The 17,414-nt window shown below is 36.3% G+C and overlaps 1 protein-coding gene across 1 annotated transcript in view; it reads left to right on the plus strand.

The window, feature by feature from the left end:
- Nucleotides 1–15,677, plus strand: part of LOC110106031 (GDT1-like protein 1, chloroplastic) — a 51,898-nt gene extending 36,221 nt beyond the window's left edge. The window contains exons 6-13 of the mRNA XM_028696710.1: nt 7,528–7,596; nt 7,699–7,750; nt 7,871–7,945; nt 13,610–13,739; nt 13,821–13,891; nt 14,597–14,644; nt 15,106–15,230; nt 15,349–15,677. Of these exons, the coding sequence (XP_028552543.1) occupies nt 7,528–7,596; nt 7,699–7,750; nt 7,871–7,945; nt 13,610–13,739; nt 13,821–13,891; nt 14,597–14,644; nt 15,106–15,177 (517 nt within the window). The 3' untranslated portion in view covers nt 15,178–15,230; nt 15,349–15,677. The remainder of the gene's footprint in view (nt 1–7,527; nt 7,597–7,698; nt 7,751–7,870; nt 7,946–13,609; nt 13,740–13,820; nt 13,892–14,596; nt 14,645–15,105; nt 15,231–15,348) is intronic.
- The last annotated feature ends 1,737 nt before the right edge of the window (nt 15,678–17,414 follow it).

The following is a 17,414-nucleotide window of genomic DNA, read 5'->3' on the forward strand; positions in this document are numbered from 1 at the left end:
ACAAACTTTATAAGAAACATTGATTATATTTACTTCATGCAAGAGTGCATGCATGTTAAATTATATTTGAGTGAGTTACTTTTCATCATTTAAGATTTGAAAAATATTGATGTGATTCTTGTTGATGAAAATCAGCCTTTGTTACTATTATGTTTTTTTTTCTCACTTATTATGGGTCTCCGAAAATTCAAACCTCAACTTTATTAGAGAGGATTTTTTTGTTACTTATGAAAATTTTAGAGGGTATGTTAGGTTGTGAATAAGATACTATTAAGAAATTTTGCCCTCATTTTATGAAGAATTTATGATAAAATTTAAAGTTTCCCATAAATGCAAGCCTCTATAGTTAAATATCTGTTTCGATGATGATAAAAAACTTTATATTAAGGCTTATTGTTAAAAGCAAAATGCTTGGCACAATTTTGATTTAGGATAGGGGAATTTATCGACTTAAACTTAAAGCAGGAGGCGGGGGCGATGATGGACTCGATCAAGATATTATAGTTCAATTATCACATGGTTCAATGCGCCTACACGATACAATGTCATGTTTTTAACTGTATTTGCACAATGTGTTGACATGTTTTACACTGTACTTATGTAATTTTTGAATAATGGCACACAGCTTAAGATAATTGTATGTTTCTTTATGGCAATTGTATACTTCTTAATATTATTACAAACTTCTAAGGGTAATGGTAGGCTTCTCGAGATTATTGTATCCTTCTCGAGACAACCGCATGGTAATAAAAATACACCATTAAGATGGTTGCATGTTTTTGAAGCAGCTACTTTTTCTTAAGACATTAGCACACTTCTAAAAGTAGAGATAGCTCATCTGCGCCTGGACCACTCATTGCTACGCACCTCATACTCTTATTGAATCTATTCTCTTTATTTTTTTTATATACTCATATAGTCTAAATCGCTTTTTGTCGGATGTGTCAATCTGGTTGAACATCTTCTTTGCTACGCACCTTCTTTTTCAAAGAGCTCTTAAGGAAAGAGAAAACTAAAGACGAGGTTAGGGGGTAAAGAATCTGTGCTTAAAAAGTAGCCAACAACTAGACCTCTACCCGGGGTAGAAATTGGTAGTAAGGAGTTTACTCTAATCCGACAGGTTTGACCCGATCCTGAGAAAAAGCTTTGGCCTCGTTTTGTCTCTTAGAAAAATTTGGTTTGGGCCCATGACCCACTGGGGGAAAGAGGAGGTCATGAATGTCGGTACGCTAAAGCCCCTAAACTCTACACTGGTAGTGATGCATAAAGTTAGAGAGGCAAGGTGTCCGAGTAGGTTTGGGGTTGGCCAGAGGTGGCAACAAAGGCAAAGTGCGGAGGTTTGGGAAGAGAAGAGCTTTCCAATGATTTGTGCTGGAGATTAACAACAAGAAGGTTAGTAGGTCAGGTGTTAGCTTGTGGGAGGAATGGAGGACGAGATAGTGGAGCTGGATTTTAGTTGGAGAAGAATGTTGAGAAGTTGAGTTGAAGAGATGAGAGTCTTGGGTGCTTGTTCGTGTGAAGGAGAGGTGAGATGGCCGGTGATGAGGGTGGAGAGATGAAAAGGAGGGGTTGGCTCTTGTAGATATGGGGTTGGAGTCAAAAGGTTGCATGGTGGCATAAGGGGAAGACATAGGGAAGGACAGGCTCAGGGCAATTTTGGAACAAGAGGTAGTGGTTGGCTGAATCTTGTGCAAGCGAATATTGAAAATGAGCAAAATAAAGCATGACAAGACCCCTACACGATGATGGACATGTACGAGGTTAGAGGAAATTAGAGAATTTTAAAGCTTGGGTTACATTTTTTATTTTTTTTAAATTTTCAATTACAATCATAATAATAATAAACTAATTAGTTAAATCGCGTTCTCACATAATTCCTCATTTCTCACGCATCTCGAAATGGATGCCTTCGCCTCTTGCGTGAGCAAATTTTTGCATTTTTCCTATGTGTAACAACCTAGGCAATATGGGTGTCATTTTCAGGCATTTTTTATATTATGGATGCGCTGACATAGTCCTTTTTGCAAGTTGAAATGTTCAAGCGACTTTTGAGCAATGACACACCTATATCTGCCACTTTTTCATCATGTAGCTATAAGAGGTCAAAAGCTATTGGACCTAGTGATATTCTAATAGTGGCTTGGAAATGCTTAGGAGATTTGAATGAATTTCTTGGCTTACCCAATTTTCAATACTATTTTGAAGACTAAAAAGATATTAGATGAGTAAAGGAGTATGCTGATTCTTATTTTTAAGAATAAAGGTGATGCACATGAGTGTGTAAATTATAGAGCAATTAAGTTAATGTATCATGCTTAGGTGGATGATTGGCTTCACACTTATAAACAGAATGTGAAACGAGTATATATGTGAAAAGGTTAGAGTAGCTCCAATGCTGTCCTTCTGATAACCCGATTATGAGGGTAGTTGTACTAGATTTGGCTTATGCTAAGAAATGTAGAAGTAGATCTAATAAGACATCATTATAAAATATTAGAAATGACCTTTCTCTATTAGATTTAAATGATAATTTGATTCTTAACATGATACAATGGAGAAAAATGATTCATGTAGCGACCTCATAAAGTGGGATAAAGTCTTAATGTTGTTGTTGTTGTTGTAGAGAAAAAAAGAAGAAGGATAAGTTAGCTTATGTAAGTACTACCAAAAAATTTTCTAGTTATGAAAGTTGAGATGCTCTTTTGATGATTGAATATAACAAGTGTAAATAATAGTGGATTTTGGACCCAGCTTGTTCTAATCATGTGTTTTAATCTAGATGTATTTTTTACATTTAAGTTAACTTTTGGTGGTTATATTTGCTGAAAAAAATAGAGCTATATGTATGATTGGAGGTTCTAGCCCATGTAAAGTTAAAGGCGCATGATGGTATAACAATATCTTTAGTTGGAGTCAAGTATATGAAATGCATTGTTAAGTTCTGATGTTTCAAATTAAACAATTATGATGGTATCTCATGGAAGCAAGAATTATACTAAGTATATGACATCAAGTATCATAATAGTGGGAATCAACGTGAAATATATTGCTTAATGATTTATGAAGAGCAGTGCAAAATAAAGTTTCTATCAAGTTGGAGCTTCCAATCAACAGATGGGCATTATTACATTATAAGAGAAAAATCAGAATTAAAGAGCAATTCAATAATAAGATAAAGTTTGATAAGCTTTGCACTAATGGACCGTGGTATTAAAAAGTTTCACTTAACAATAACGATTAATGACATGGAGATGCCGCACAGACAAGTGTTCAAAAATGATCATTACACTAGTACATGAAATATTCATTTTTAAAGTGGAAGATTGTTAATTGTTTATCTTTGATAAGATTTGATCTTGATTTTTCAAGATTGGTGGTTCACAACTTAAACTTCATTTACACTTGATTTTTTAAGATGGTGCTATATAAGTCAATTCATATTTGATTTTTCATTATAGTGGATACCAAATTCAAACTTACTACCTTTCATGTCTAAGTATTATATAAATAGATGATTGCATTTTCCTGAATTACCCCACAATAAGAAGCAACAAGGAGAGGAGAAGAAGAAGAGAAACAAAGAGAGGAGAGGGGTGGCATCCAAAAAATAAAAAGAAGATTTTTAAGTTGCTTACAAGAGGTGTTCTTTGGCTCTTTCAAGAAGGAAGAAGTGTTGCTGTGTGTGATTTTGGTAAGGGAAGAATCTCTTGGTTATAGCGAAGAAAAGTTCCCATTTGGACTTGCAATAGAATAGGGGACGAAAGCTACATCTTCTCCACATCTAGTATTTATTTTCGTAGCATGTGATTGCACACTTGATTAGAGAAAGGGATATCCTTATTCTTATCTCCAACTTTATTTGAAGTGTAAGCCTTCATGTACCACTTTTAAAGCTGAGTAAATTATTCAATCTCCATGGGGCCATTAACATGGGATTATTTCAGCTGAATTACGTAAATTTTGATTTTTTTTAATCTTGCTTGATCATTCTGATAGGAAACACTTGTAGATCTCAAGTATTTCCTATCAATCTTCGGAAAACAGCGAGGATTCTTCACAAAAGTCCGCACAAAACCATGAAAACAATAAATAATTTGTATGATTTGATGAAAGGAAAACGGAAAATAGCAAGATACAATTGATCCTCTATTCGAGAGGAGGATTGATCTCTCCCAAATCTCTAACGTCGCTAGAGCCCAAAGAAAAACCTAAATATAGGAGATCTCAATTTTCAGCCAAATTCAAGATGTCATAACCCTAGGAAAACAAAGTATTTAATGCATACAAAACAAAAGGAAACCCCTAAGCAGTTCCTACATTCAAATTTCCCTCCCAAATCCCTCAAAAATCCTTCCTAAAAAGCTCTGTGAGCGTTGGCGGCTCACACGACAATGCAGGAGGCGGAAGAGTTCTGCCTCCGTTTCGTCGAGCCACTCCAATCTGGACTGGCTGGACCGGTCTAATGGACCAGTCTAACAATACTCCCCTCCCAAAGATCCACCTTATCCTCAAGGTGGAAATATGCTCGTGTTCCCATGGAGGTGGCCATCATTGAGGTGGCTGAAAAACCTTACCGAGTTGCTGAATCATGGACTGCACTAAAAGAGAAATACCCCTCCTCTCCTCCATCCTGATCACATCTAGCTTTTGTAGTTCCACGAGATAATCTTCCCCCACCTCTTGTAGGCTCCTAACCATGGTCTTAAGTGATACCATAGCTCCCCTTATGTTCACCTTTCTCCCATCTACCATTAATTCCATCGTGAGTACTCCCCAATTGTCCTTGTTTTCCCCCAAGGTTAACAACCACTTCATTCCGAGGATGACATTGGTACTTCCTAACTCTAGTGGGAGAAAATCCTCCCTTACCTAAATTCCATGGATGGTCAACACCACTCTATAAATCCCCTGGCCTTTCTCCACCTTCCCTGTACCCATCATCACCCAATAATAACCGGTGTCCACCAATTTCACTCACAGTTGGTTGACGACCTAAGCAGAAATGAAATTATGGGAAGCCCCACTGTCAATCAATACAACCATATCCATTGTTGCTATTTTCCCCTTCACCTTTATCATATGATTCGAAGTGAATCCTACTACTGAATTCCGGGAGACCTTCGCCACATCTAGATGTAAATTATCATCCATTTCTCTCTCACCTCCCTCAAAGCTTGAAGAGTTCGATCTCTACACAGACGGTGAGAACCTGAAGAGTTCGATCTCTACACCTGTGTTGTGGAGTATACTTCTTATCACATCGAAAACATAACCTTTTTGCCCTCTTCTCATGCATATCCTTCTCTGTCAGCCTCTTGAAATTTTTCTCACTCCCTCCTACTGGCTTCTCCCTAGTGGTCTCATTAATGTTGCCTGATGCAGGCCCCTTGGGTGCTAGAAGAGCGGTCCTCCTATAAGAGCCTCCTAAGCTACTGCTCCTGACTCCTTTCTCTAGATTCTTTTGATTTTCCACCAGCTGTGCCAACTTCATGGTCTCCCCCAAGTCACGAGGCATCAGAACTTTCACTGCCACTTTGATCTCTACCTTCAGCCCCTTCATGAAGTTCCCCTCCAATATCGTATATGATAATTGCTCCACCCTACTAGCTAGGTGCTCAAATTGCTCCCGGTAGTCTGCTACTGATCCCTCCTATGCCAGAGAAAAGAATTGCTCATAGAAATCTCCTCCCCGGTCAGTTTGGAAATGTTCTCCTATGCAATCCTTGAATTTCCTCTAGTCCCCTGATAGGTCTCCTCTGGTCTCTCCACTGGTACCATGACAATGTCTTCCCCTCCAAACATAGGTCTGTTGCTGTCAGCTTCTCCTCCTCCATTAGACCATTAACAGCAAAGTACCTCTCCACCTTATAGATCCACCCATACACATCCTTTCCCTCGAAGATAGGCATCTTCAACTTCCTCACCTTCTAATCTTCACCATTTCTCCTTATTCCTCCATAGCTTCCCCTCTCCCAAGTGCTCGGCCCACCCAGTCTTCCCTTGCCCTGCCATACCTTTGAATTCCCCTCTTTTTCCTTCAAAATCAGCACCTCGACAACCATAATAACCCTCCCGGCGTTTCCAATCAGCACCCCTTTGCTCCGTCCCTCCATACCCATGCCTTTCCCCATACCTACCTCCTCTATCCTCCCTCTGGAAAGGCGCCATATATGGTTTCCTTCTTTCTCCCTCCACAATTTCCACCTCATCTTCCTCCCTACGAATTTCAGAATTTGTGTTTTTTCCTTCCTCCCCTTTGCCACGGAGGCTGTCGTTTGGTTGTGAATTTCCAACATTTTCTTCTTCATGTCCCAGAGATCAGCTACTTGTCCTTCCATGGAGGAAATCCTTTCCTCCACCGTTGTCTTGATTTGGTTCATCACCCCTTCAAGCCTTTCTTCTAGCGCATCAACTTTCTTGGCCGCCATCTCGATCCAAACTTTTGTAAATCTAAAAATTCCGGATTTGGATTAAAAAATAGCAATTTTGTCCCTTCCCGACCAAAAATCAGCCGCTAAAATTCGCCAAAATCAGCCCACAAATGGTCCCAAGACTTGCTCTGATACCAATTTGATAAGAAACACTTGTAGATCTCAAGTATTTCCTATCAATCTTCAGGAAACAGCAAGGTTTCTTCATAAAAGTCCGCACAAAATCACAAAAACAATAGATAATTTGTATAATTTGATGAAAGGAAAATGGAAAATAGCAAGATACAATTGATCATCTATTCGAGAGGAGGATTGATCTCTCCCAAATCTCTAAACGCCGCTAGAGCTCAAAGAAAAACCTAAATCTAGGAGATCTCAAATTTTAGACAAATTCAAGATGCCCTAACCCTAGGAAAACAAAGTATTTACTGCATACAAAACAAAAGGAAATTCTTAAGCAGTCCCTACATTCAAATTTCCCTCCCAAATCTCTCAAAAATCCTTCCTAAAAAGCTTTGTGGGCGTTGGCGGCTCACGGGGCACTACAAGAGGCGGAAGAGTTTCCGCCTCTGTTCCGTCGAGCCGGTCCAGTCTGGACCGGTCTAACACATTCCTAACACCCTCTCTCCTTCATACCCATCCACAACCTGTGTGCATTCTGACTTTGTTTTTTCCTGACCAGTATAGGTGTTTGGTGTGTGTGTGTGTGTGGGGGGGTGGGGTTGGTTTGTGCGGTCTTTGGGGCATGTAGGGAACATTGACTGGTTCAATTCACTGTTTTGGTAAGTACATTTTTTATGTAAAATAAGGATTAACTCATTAATATGTCCAGTGATATTAACTCATTAATATCATTGGCATCGTATTATTCAGGATGTGGTTGAGATGGATGCATGAGACTTGGGATATTTTATGGGAATGTATTAATATAGAAAGATAGGTACACGGTTATATGTTAAGGGATTACTCTTTTGGTTTTAGAGTGTTGGTCTATTGCAATCTCTCTTATAGATGATTTTCATATTACACTGCCTTCAATTGTTATTTTCTAAAGATGATCTATTAAGAATTAACAAAAATCAAATATATCAAACAGGGCCATGACTATCGTATCCGTTGTTCTTGGTCGCACATTCCATTATGTTGATGACATCCTTCCATTCAGGTATGACCAAGGCGAGGTGTTCTGTTGTTTATTTTTCCTTCCTGACTAATTCCAGACGCTACAGTTATTTCACCACTCCTATCCATGAACTTACAAATGCAGGCTTGGTGGGACAGATTTTCCAATTGATGATTTTGCAGCTGTTTGTCTTTTGGTAAGTATGATGAACCATTATATGTAATAAAATATTCCTAGAAGAAATGCAGTTCTATGGATAGTGATGCAGGAAAATAATTTAAAAAACTTGACTAGTACTTGTTCCTTCTGAATTCAGGTTTATTTTGGTGTTACTACATTGCTTGACGCTGCCTCAGGTGATGAATTGAAGATAAAGGATGAACAAGAAGAGGTGATTCTATTTGCCTCAGAAAATTTTACTGAATTTTGATGTGACAATTACCATAAACCCAATAGAATTACATTTGCTATGCCATAATTATGTGAACTGTGGGCTCCGAAAATTCGGCCCCGGCCTCCACTCGCTTTTCTTATTCGGCGAGGGAGTTTTAACGAACTAAGTTCCGAGGTAAATTTTGGAAGGCAGATGGGTTTGTAGATAAGACACTACCCAGAGATTTCGTTTTTTTTCGGTACAGCAGATGGGTCAACATGAACACTCTTACAAACTCTAACCACCTCGAGATGATTTCAGGTGATGCTAATTCTTGTACCTGCATAGCGGTTTATTGATTATACTAGGCAACATTCAAAATTTTCTGCATTAGGTCCGCTTAAGTTGGTTCTAACAACATTTCATTAATTTGGGAAAAAAAAAAAAAACAAATCTGCCTGCATTTGGCTCAAAAAAAGACCATCCAACTAGCATGAATTGAGATTGCCCCATGGTACAGAGTTAAAAATTTCAAAACTTCAAGGTTTACATTGCACTGGAATTAAAATGAAAAGAATTAAATGAACCTTTGCATGCCGAATCAGTTTTGTTGTAAAGTCCACGAAAATGTTTCTTTTATGTTTAGGTGAAAGGAAAGTGAAGCAAGAAAGATAAGCTTTGCTCAACTTACGATGTAAAAATGAATCTCAAAATTAATTTCCCTGCAAACGTTATGTATTTGTGACTCGCTTAAAATAAACACTTCTGACTTGGGCACTTGAAAACTTGTACACTCTACGACTGTCAAGCACACCAGATGGCATTACCTGCTATTTTTAGTTTTTGAAAAAAATCTGATACCACTCAGGCATTACTTATGACACTTCTTGGACACCTTTTTAACACTTTTTGAATACATCTAGTTGTCAGAAATTACACACAAATGTTGCCACTTAATTTATGATAACTATTATTTGTCATCCTTTATTTGTAATTTTTAATAATATGGAGATCTATTACTTTTTCTCCTATTATTGGTCATGCTTGATTTTAAGTCTATTATATTTATGAAGATAGTGATATTATAATTTAAATATAGAAAAATTTTGAAAAATAAAGTGAGTATGGAAAAAAAATATTGTAGATGACAAAGTAAAGATAGAAAATTTTAGACAGCGATCTCCTCAGTGTGCACAAAGAAAATTTGCACTATAATTGCGAAGGGCACTGATATGCCAGTTCAGGTTGAACCGGCCCAGCCGGCCCAAGCAAGTATATAGGAGGCGGAAACAGTCCACCTCCTCTCTATTTTCCGCCCAATGAGTGGGCCCCACTCGTCTGATTGAATTCAAATTGAAAAGGAGGGAGCAGCTAGGGCTTTGGAAGGGAAATTAGATTAGGAAAGTGGTGTAGAACGGGAGGAGGTGGGGGAGATTTTAAAAAAAAAATTGAATTTCAAACAAGAAGAATAAAGGAGGGAAGAGATAATTAATATTCCTTAATCTTAGGCCGTAAATTAGGGAATAAATAATTAGAGAGAGGAGAAAAGTTGGGCCGGCCAATGAAGGAAAGAGAAATAAGTGTCCACATACAATGTATGTGGACCCATGCATTAATGGGAGATTGGAGAGTTAAATCTGAAATAATTTCAGATTTAATATGATTGAAAGATGCTTCCTAAAATAGATGTACTAATTAGGAAAGAATTTGAAATTTGGATATGGGATTAATTAATCAATCAATTTCAAAATTGATTAATTAATTAAATAAAGAAACTTTCCAAAATTTATGTAATTAATGAGGGTGGATTTGAAATTCAAATTAGATTAATTCGAATTTGAAATCTTTCTGAATTAATGACATCCTAAATAAGGAAATAACAATTTTGGAGGGAAGTGATATTAGGCAAATAGATTGCTAGTGGGTGGGTTTGGGTGATGGTGGGGATGAAGCCGGCGGATTGGAGAGACCGGCGGCTAGGGAGGTTGGCGGGGGGTGTTGGAGGCGGAGCTAAAGCCGTGGTGAGGGAGAAGGGGAGGTCGGTTTTGTGGAAGTGGAAGGGTTTATGGGAGAATCGACCGGTGGAAAGTGGGGGATTTTGGCCGGCGGTCAAGGGAGGAGGAGAAGTGGATTTAGGGAAAGAAAGATACAACCACGAGCCCGGACACATCCTGCACTTGACGGGTACTACGTTGCCCTTCACCAAGGGACTTTAGGCCACAAGCCCAGACACATCTTGCGGCTGGGGGAAGCTATGAATTCCTCCCATAGGAATCTCACCCAAGGTTCTTCCCAAAGAGCAAAAGTGCAAAAACACAAAATTTTTTATTATAATTTCATCATGCCTAATACAAGAGAAGGGACCTCTATATATAGGTCTCAAAAGAAATTAAAAGACACATTTGCCCCTTGGGCTTATATAAGGCAAGACTCTTAAACAAAAGGGTGAAAAGGGAAAATTACAAAATTAAATCAAAATACAAGTAATAAACTAAAAAATGGAGTGATCTCGGCCGTCGATCTTCGACTCTTCCTTTGAATATCGTCCACCGTCGGATGTCCGCATCAGAAAGTTTTTGTATTAAAGTGCATGAGAGGATTAGGGGGGATTATGTTTTGATTGATTGGAATTAGGTTTCTTGGCGACTTGGGCTCTAGACTCTCTTGTCTAGAGATTTGGGAGAGACGATCCTCCTCTCGAATTGAGGATCTCTTATATCTTTGCTTTGTTCTTGTTTTCCTTTGTTTTATATAAGATTTGCTATCATTTGATTGTACTTCCACCACGATTTCTTTGTTTTCTCGCTGTTTTTACCTATTATTATTAGGTTTGCTTGCGAATTCAAGTAGATCCGATAGGATTACTTGTGAACTCAAGTATTTCCTATTAGGTACATCATGGCTTTTCTTATATGCAATCCTTTAAATTTTGAGAGAAACATGTTGAAAGACCAAAAACTAAAACATAAAATGCTTGTAGGAATAGATCATTGTGTTTCATGTTCATAGCAATAAGATATTCTAGACATCACCATACCTGCCTAAAACACAACTATGCAAAAACATAACACCAACACTATTGTGCTGTGTTGTGGTTCATAACAACTACAAATAAAAGTGCAAAAGAATCGTTTTCTTTTATGAGGCAGTTTACTTGATTTCTTCTCTTTCTCTGTTTTGATTTCTCTAGTTGTTTCTCTGTGCCTTTCGTTCTCCCTTTCTTTCTCAAGGTATTTATCTACTATCCCTATCCTCATTTACTTTGACCTATCTACTGCAACTCTATCTCATACTCTAGTCATCAACATTTTGCCCTCATTTTATTTATTAATTTGATTAGTGTGGTCGAACAAATTGTAAATTGATTTTTGTACCAAATTAATGACTTGATCGCACTAGGTCTATTACTACTAAAATTTCACTGCATATATTCAGTTCTAGATCCACTCAAGCGAAAACCTTTAGACTTTAAGGTTGACCTCCATAATTCAATTTTACCTTCAGCTCTCTCTCTAGTCTTATCAACAAGAAGAATATCATGTGCAAACACTAAACAAGATATGGGCTTAAAGATGATTCTTGATGTAATCCAACCGAAATAGAAAAATACTTGGTCAAACCACCTTGTGTTTGAACACAAGTAATAGCTCCTGCATACATATCTTTAATGACTTGAATATAAGCGTTATCAACTCCTTTCTTTTCAAGAATTCTCCATAGCACTTCTCTTAGAACTTTATCATATGCTTTCTCTAAATCAATAAATATCATATGTAGATCCTCATTCTTTCTATATCTCTCCATCAAACCTCTCAATAAATGTATGGCTTATATAGTAGACCTACCCGGCATGAATCCAAATTGATTTTGAGAAACATTAGTATCACGCCACAACCTACACTTCATAACTCGCTCTCATAGTTTTAAAGTATGACACATTAACTTAATTCCTCTATAATTCGCACAATCTTGATTTCACTCACCCAACCATCTTGATTTTCTCTCTTTTAATTTTTCCATTCATCCTCACTTCCTTTCTTTTTTTCTCTCTTTCTCTCAACGGGCTGAAGCCATCTCCTTTCTAATTTTCTTTGAGTGAGCTTATTGCCTCTCCCTCTCATACTTTAGTGACCATTCTGTCTCTTCTTTTATAAACCTAATCAAGGCGGTGGGAAAAACAGGAGACTTTTTTACTAAACTCGAGATGTTTTGTGTATTATCTAGAGTTTCTCATAACCTAAAGATTAGAAGGTTAAATATAATTTGGGTCCCCCAAATTTGGATCATGCATCATGCATTCATGATTTAAAAAACCCTCCACAATGGGCCAATGTGACTATAGAAATTTCACTATGTTTCCTTTACTTGGTTTTTGGTCTTCAAAGTTGTTCATATTTTATATTTCATAGAGATGAAGCCACTTTGCCAATGTCAGAGAAGAAAAGGAAAAAGAATAGGAAAGGGGGAGGTGACAGGAGGGGTCTTACAATTTTAATTATTGATTCTCGTACAGTCAGGTTATTTTTCAATGAGGTTGAGACTCTCACTTCGGGGGCATCAAAGAGGAAGAATAATAGGAGAGATGGAGTTAAAAGAGGTCCTTCATCTTACATCAACCAGTTAAAAAGCAACAGTTTAGTATACGAAATTGCTAGAAGAGGTAAAATTGGTGGAGATGGTTGACATTAGGACTGTGAGAGGAGGGAAATTTCCACATTAGAAGAAGAGGAAAAAATGGAGGGAAAATAAGAGCGGCTAATTGTGTCTTTTTAAATCTTACTTTCAATTAATGATTTTGTTAGTGCCAAAGTGGAGTGTTTTAAAACCATGAACCACTATGAAACTTGAACCAAACATAATGGGATCACATGATATTTGCCTTGAGAAAATTTAAAAGCCTATGAATATAAATACTTTCATAAATAAAAAATTTTGAACTGCCACTATCCATAAATATTATTTAACCGTGCTTATCTTGTATAAAAAAAGTAGGGCTCCACTGCATCATAAAATATGAATATAAATATCCTATTATCCATAACCATTGCCATTGCCTTGACTTTGTGTTATGTTCATATCTATGCATTCATTGACACCAGAACTTTTGAAGAAAAGGAAAGATGGGAAAAGGCAGCAGGTTTGTGTCAAATTTAGAAGACATTTTTTACCAATGCTTCTTATGTGCCAACTTTTTCTTCTTTCTTTGTTCTTCTGTATTTTCCTTTTGCCCTTTATTTTGTAAGAATGAAGTATCGCTCTGTCTTGCTAACCTTCAAGCTGTCGATTTATTGATGATTTAATGCATAGTTTGTGAACACCATAAAAGGATCTTGGTCTCTGTGCACATCCATGTATTGTTTTCCCTGCATGGACCAGACTACCAGACTTTCGCTTCCGTCAATATGCATATATTTTGAAAGTCCAATAAGTTATGGTGGAATTTGTCATTAAGGTTTCGTTTGGGATGATTTTCTTATTGCTTCTTAAAACAGTTTTTTATTTTTATATTAAAAAGTTGTTTTAAGAAGTAGTAAAAAAACCGTTCCAAATGAAGTCTAAATCGATCACAACTGGTCTCAATAAAAATCTTCAATGCAGATTTCTTCCGAATTCCTAAAGCTGTATTTATCATCCTTGCGTGTATAAGTTTATACAGTGGCGCTGACATGAATAGCAGCTCAGGCAGAGTTAGCAATTTCTGAGTTACGAGGCAATGGAGCAGGAATCACGGCTGCTGCCAGTACAGTGATTAGCACTTTCTTCCTTGTCTTTGTTGCTGAATGGGGTGATAAATCATTTTTCTCGACAATTGGTTAGTCTCAATATTTTTCTTATCTTCATGAAATGATTTTTATGATCATGCTCTTATAAAGAAATGTTGTTTCCTTTACAGCGCTTGCTGCTGCTTCTTCACCTCTTGGTGTAATAGGGGGAGCACTAGCTGGTCATGCATTTGCAACTTTGGTAACTTTCAATTATAGACTTCTGTAACTTTGGAATGTTGCATTATTTTTCTTTGGAATTCACTTAAAACCGTTTTTGACTGAAGAGATTAAGGTTTCGTTTGGGACGACTTTTTTATTGCTTCTTAAAGCAACTTTCTAGTAAAAAAATTTTAACTTTTGTACTATAAAGCTGCTTTAAGAAGCAGTAAAAAAGTCATCCCAAATAAAACCTAATTTGTCGAGTTTCTTATAGGCGCAATTACCATTTATTTGCTCTTTCTTGACTAATCCTTCTGATACTTGCTTTTGTCCAACAATATCATTGTCTGAGCTAATTTTTCTCTATTATGTTCAATATCATAAATGTCTGTGAGGATCGTCTATGAAATAGTATGAGGCTCATCCCAAATAATTAGAAAATATCTCAGTGAATAAATTCCTAATTTTCTTATGCTTTTTTTATAGTTCTGATTCGTTTATCTTGCATATGGACAAATAATATTAACAAGTGGTGGTCATATATTGGCAAATCTTCAACAACTTTTAAAGAAGAAGCTCATAATGCACAATTGTTTTGATGCTTAGAAAAGATAATATGCCTTGAAAAGTTTTTTAACAAGAAAATCTTTTCAAGTAGTATGAACAAAAGCTGTGGAGCAATAAAACTCATAAAATATAGCATTCTAATAGCTAAATTTTACAGTTAGTTTTTCCTCTTATGCAGCTTGCAGTCTTAGGTGGCTCCTTGCTGGGAACATATGTCTCTGAGAAGGTAACTCTTTCATGAAGAATTTGGAGTTTTAAATCAGAAATTGGATCAGGATTTTAACATCTACAATTGTAAATTGTTTCTTAAGTAAAATTTCTAGTAGTTGGAAGAGTACTGTTTCCTCTTTAATTACTAAAGGGTGTCTCCAGCCGAACTTCAAACGACTGTAAGGCGTAGCTGGTTTGCTCCATTCGAGCGGCAAAAAAATCGCTAATCGGTGGAGGGTGAACAGTGAGACGCCAATATTGGCGTTGCACTATTCACCTACGCTATTTTTCTATCTCAACCAGATTTGCCGAAGAAACACGCGAAAGAGGAGAAGACTTTTACCTTCGTAGAAGCGCGCAAAATGGAGTTTAATTGGAGATGAATCACAGTATTTTTAAATTTCACTGTATTTTGGAGTTAAAAATTGAGATTTTCGGTTGGAGATGCCCTAAAGCCTAGAACATTTTGACTCGCAGGTCATTGCATATATTGGAGGAACTCTCTTTCTGGTATTTGCTGGTGTTACATTCATTGAAATCTTCAGTTAACTTGGTTTCAACTTTCTAGCTTGTCATTCAAATCAGCAAGCTCTTATGAAAAGGTATTCAGAATCACTTCTGCTGTGTTAATAATTTACATGGAACTATTTATTATTGATTTTTTGACATTTGTCTTTGATGTGCATTAGTTCTAATCAATGTTGTTTACTGTTTCCACAGCATATGCAGGCTTTCAATAGAACAAGCCCAAGCCTGATGCCCAACAAATCACAACATTCTGTTTCATTTAAAAAAGAAATCACAATCTGTGGAACTTTGAGGAGGTTCTTAATAAATGCTTAGCTATTTTTCAAAAAAGGTTTTTTTTTTTTTTTTTTTTTTTTTTTTTTTTTTTTGTTCTTTGTAAAATATTTTTGACAACTGATCAAATTCAAGAAAAGAGAAAATCAAGATGGTTTTCATGAACAAGTAGAATGATGAAACCTAGAAGATACTTTCTCATGCAAAAATTGGAATAATTTATTGCTTAAATTAGGCTTTGTTTGGGAGAAGTTTCTTATTATTTTCTACAGCAATTTTCTAGCACAATTTTTTTGAAACCAGCAAACAAACAGTAGTCAAAAGTCATTCCAAATGAAGATTTAGTTTGATTCATTTTCTTTGTGATTTAGGCTTCGTTTGGTACGGTTTTTTTTGTTCCTTTTTAAAACAACTTTTTAATATAAAAATTAAAAAAAATATACTAAAAGGCTGCTTTAAGAAACAGTAAGAAAATTCATCCCAAACGAAATCATAGTAAAACCTGAACCCAAAATTAAATTGGATGATTGGTTTATACAATGTTATAAGTTAAAATGTAATCAAACTCAAATTGAATTGAATGCCTTCAAATCAATTAGGGGATTTTGGTGCAACTCAATTTGCTATGTGATGTGTTAGGTTATCATTAGCTGATAGCTGTTTATTTTTGTGATATCTTTTAATGACAATTGTATAAAAGATGGTTTGGTGATATTTAAATGCCAGTCAAATTTTTCAACATTTAAATATCAGATTATATGATGGTTAAAAAAATAAAAATTGTGCGCTTAAAAAATTTGCACTTCAATTTTATTGGGTGTTTTTTAACTTCTTAGGGCCAATTTTTATAAGGCATGTTAGATTGTATATATACATATCATATTTTTTTTCTTTTTTTTTTAATTCAAATCTATGTTCAAATCCCACTCAAATCTTTTTCCATTCGGCTGCCATTTCCTGCGTTTCGGCGCCATTTCTGAACCGGCCAAACTCCCATTTCCCTCGATCTCTCATGTAACCGGCAAATTATTGCATCCGGTCATCGGACACGCAAAATAGGTTCAGACATCCAATAAAAACATGCCACGTCACCTGCGCTTTTTACTGCGCCTTTGACTACGCTTTGACTGCGCTTTACCTGCACTTTTGATTGTGCTTTACCTGCTCTTTACCTGTACTTTTGATGCGCTTAATTTAAAATAATATTTTATTAATATGTTTACATATAGTCAGATTAAACCTTCCAAATGCATAGACTATAGAACTTCAAGGCTTCAAGCCTTCAAGCAGATATCTGTAGACTGTAGGCAGTAGGCACAACTGCACAAGCAGTAAGCACGGCTCTAGTTGAAGCATATTAAACATTTAAACCTTACATTTTATTCACATATTTGTAGGCAATAGGCTCTACAGTTAACTCAGTAAGCACGGCTCAGTGATGCATAGAAGTATAGAACAACTATAAGTCTACAATAAAACAAGTTATATCTGTTTAAAATCTTCAATATGATGCTCATTGCTTAGATTAAATCTTCCAAATATGTAATCCCCTAATGAGGAGTAAGTTCAATCAACATTAGCATATTACCTTTCAAGAAGACAAATTATACTTTGCATTAAGCTAGTATCTATTCATTTATATATGTAGTATATGCTCATTTACTAGAATACAAAATAACAAATGTCTCCTGGTTGTAATAGGATTTATTATGAAACTATTCCCATAATAATTTGAGATGGTTGATCATCATCTCTTCATCACTTCAAACAGCAACAAATAATATATGACTTTAATAAAAAGTCGAAGCAGCAAACATAGCAATGCTGCCAATGCATCAACAAACACAGCAAACAAATAAAATGCATCAGAACTTCAGAAGAAGTTCGGCCTTGAATAACCAGCAGGATACCCGAAAACAAAGACATCAAAATAGCAATGAAGCAGCACAAACAATACAAGTTCACATACATCAGAGGCTTCAGAG

Source organism: Dendrobium catenatum, unplaced genomic scaffold (genome assembly GCF_001605985.2).
Source record: "Dendrobium catenatum unplaced genomic scaffold, ASM160598v2 fragScaff_scaffold_821, whole genome shotgun sequence".
Lineage (NCBI taxonomy): Eukaryota > Viridiplantae > Streptophyta > Magnoliopsida > Asparagales > Orchidaceae > Dendrobium > Dendrobium catenatum.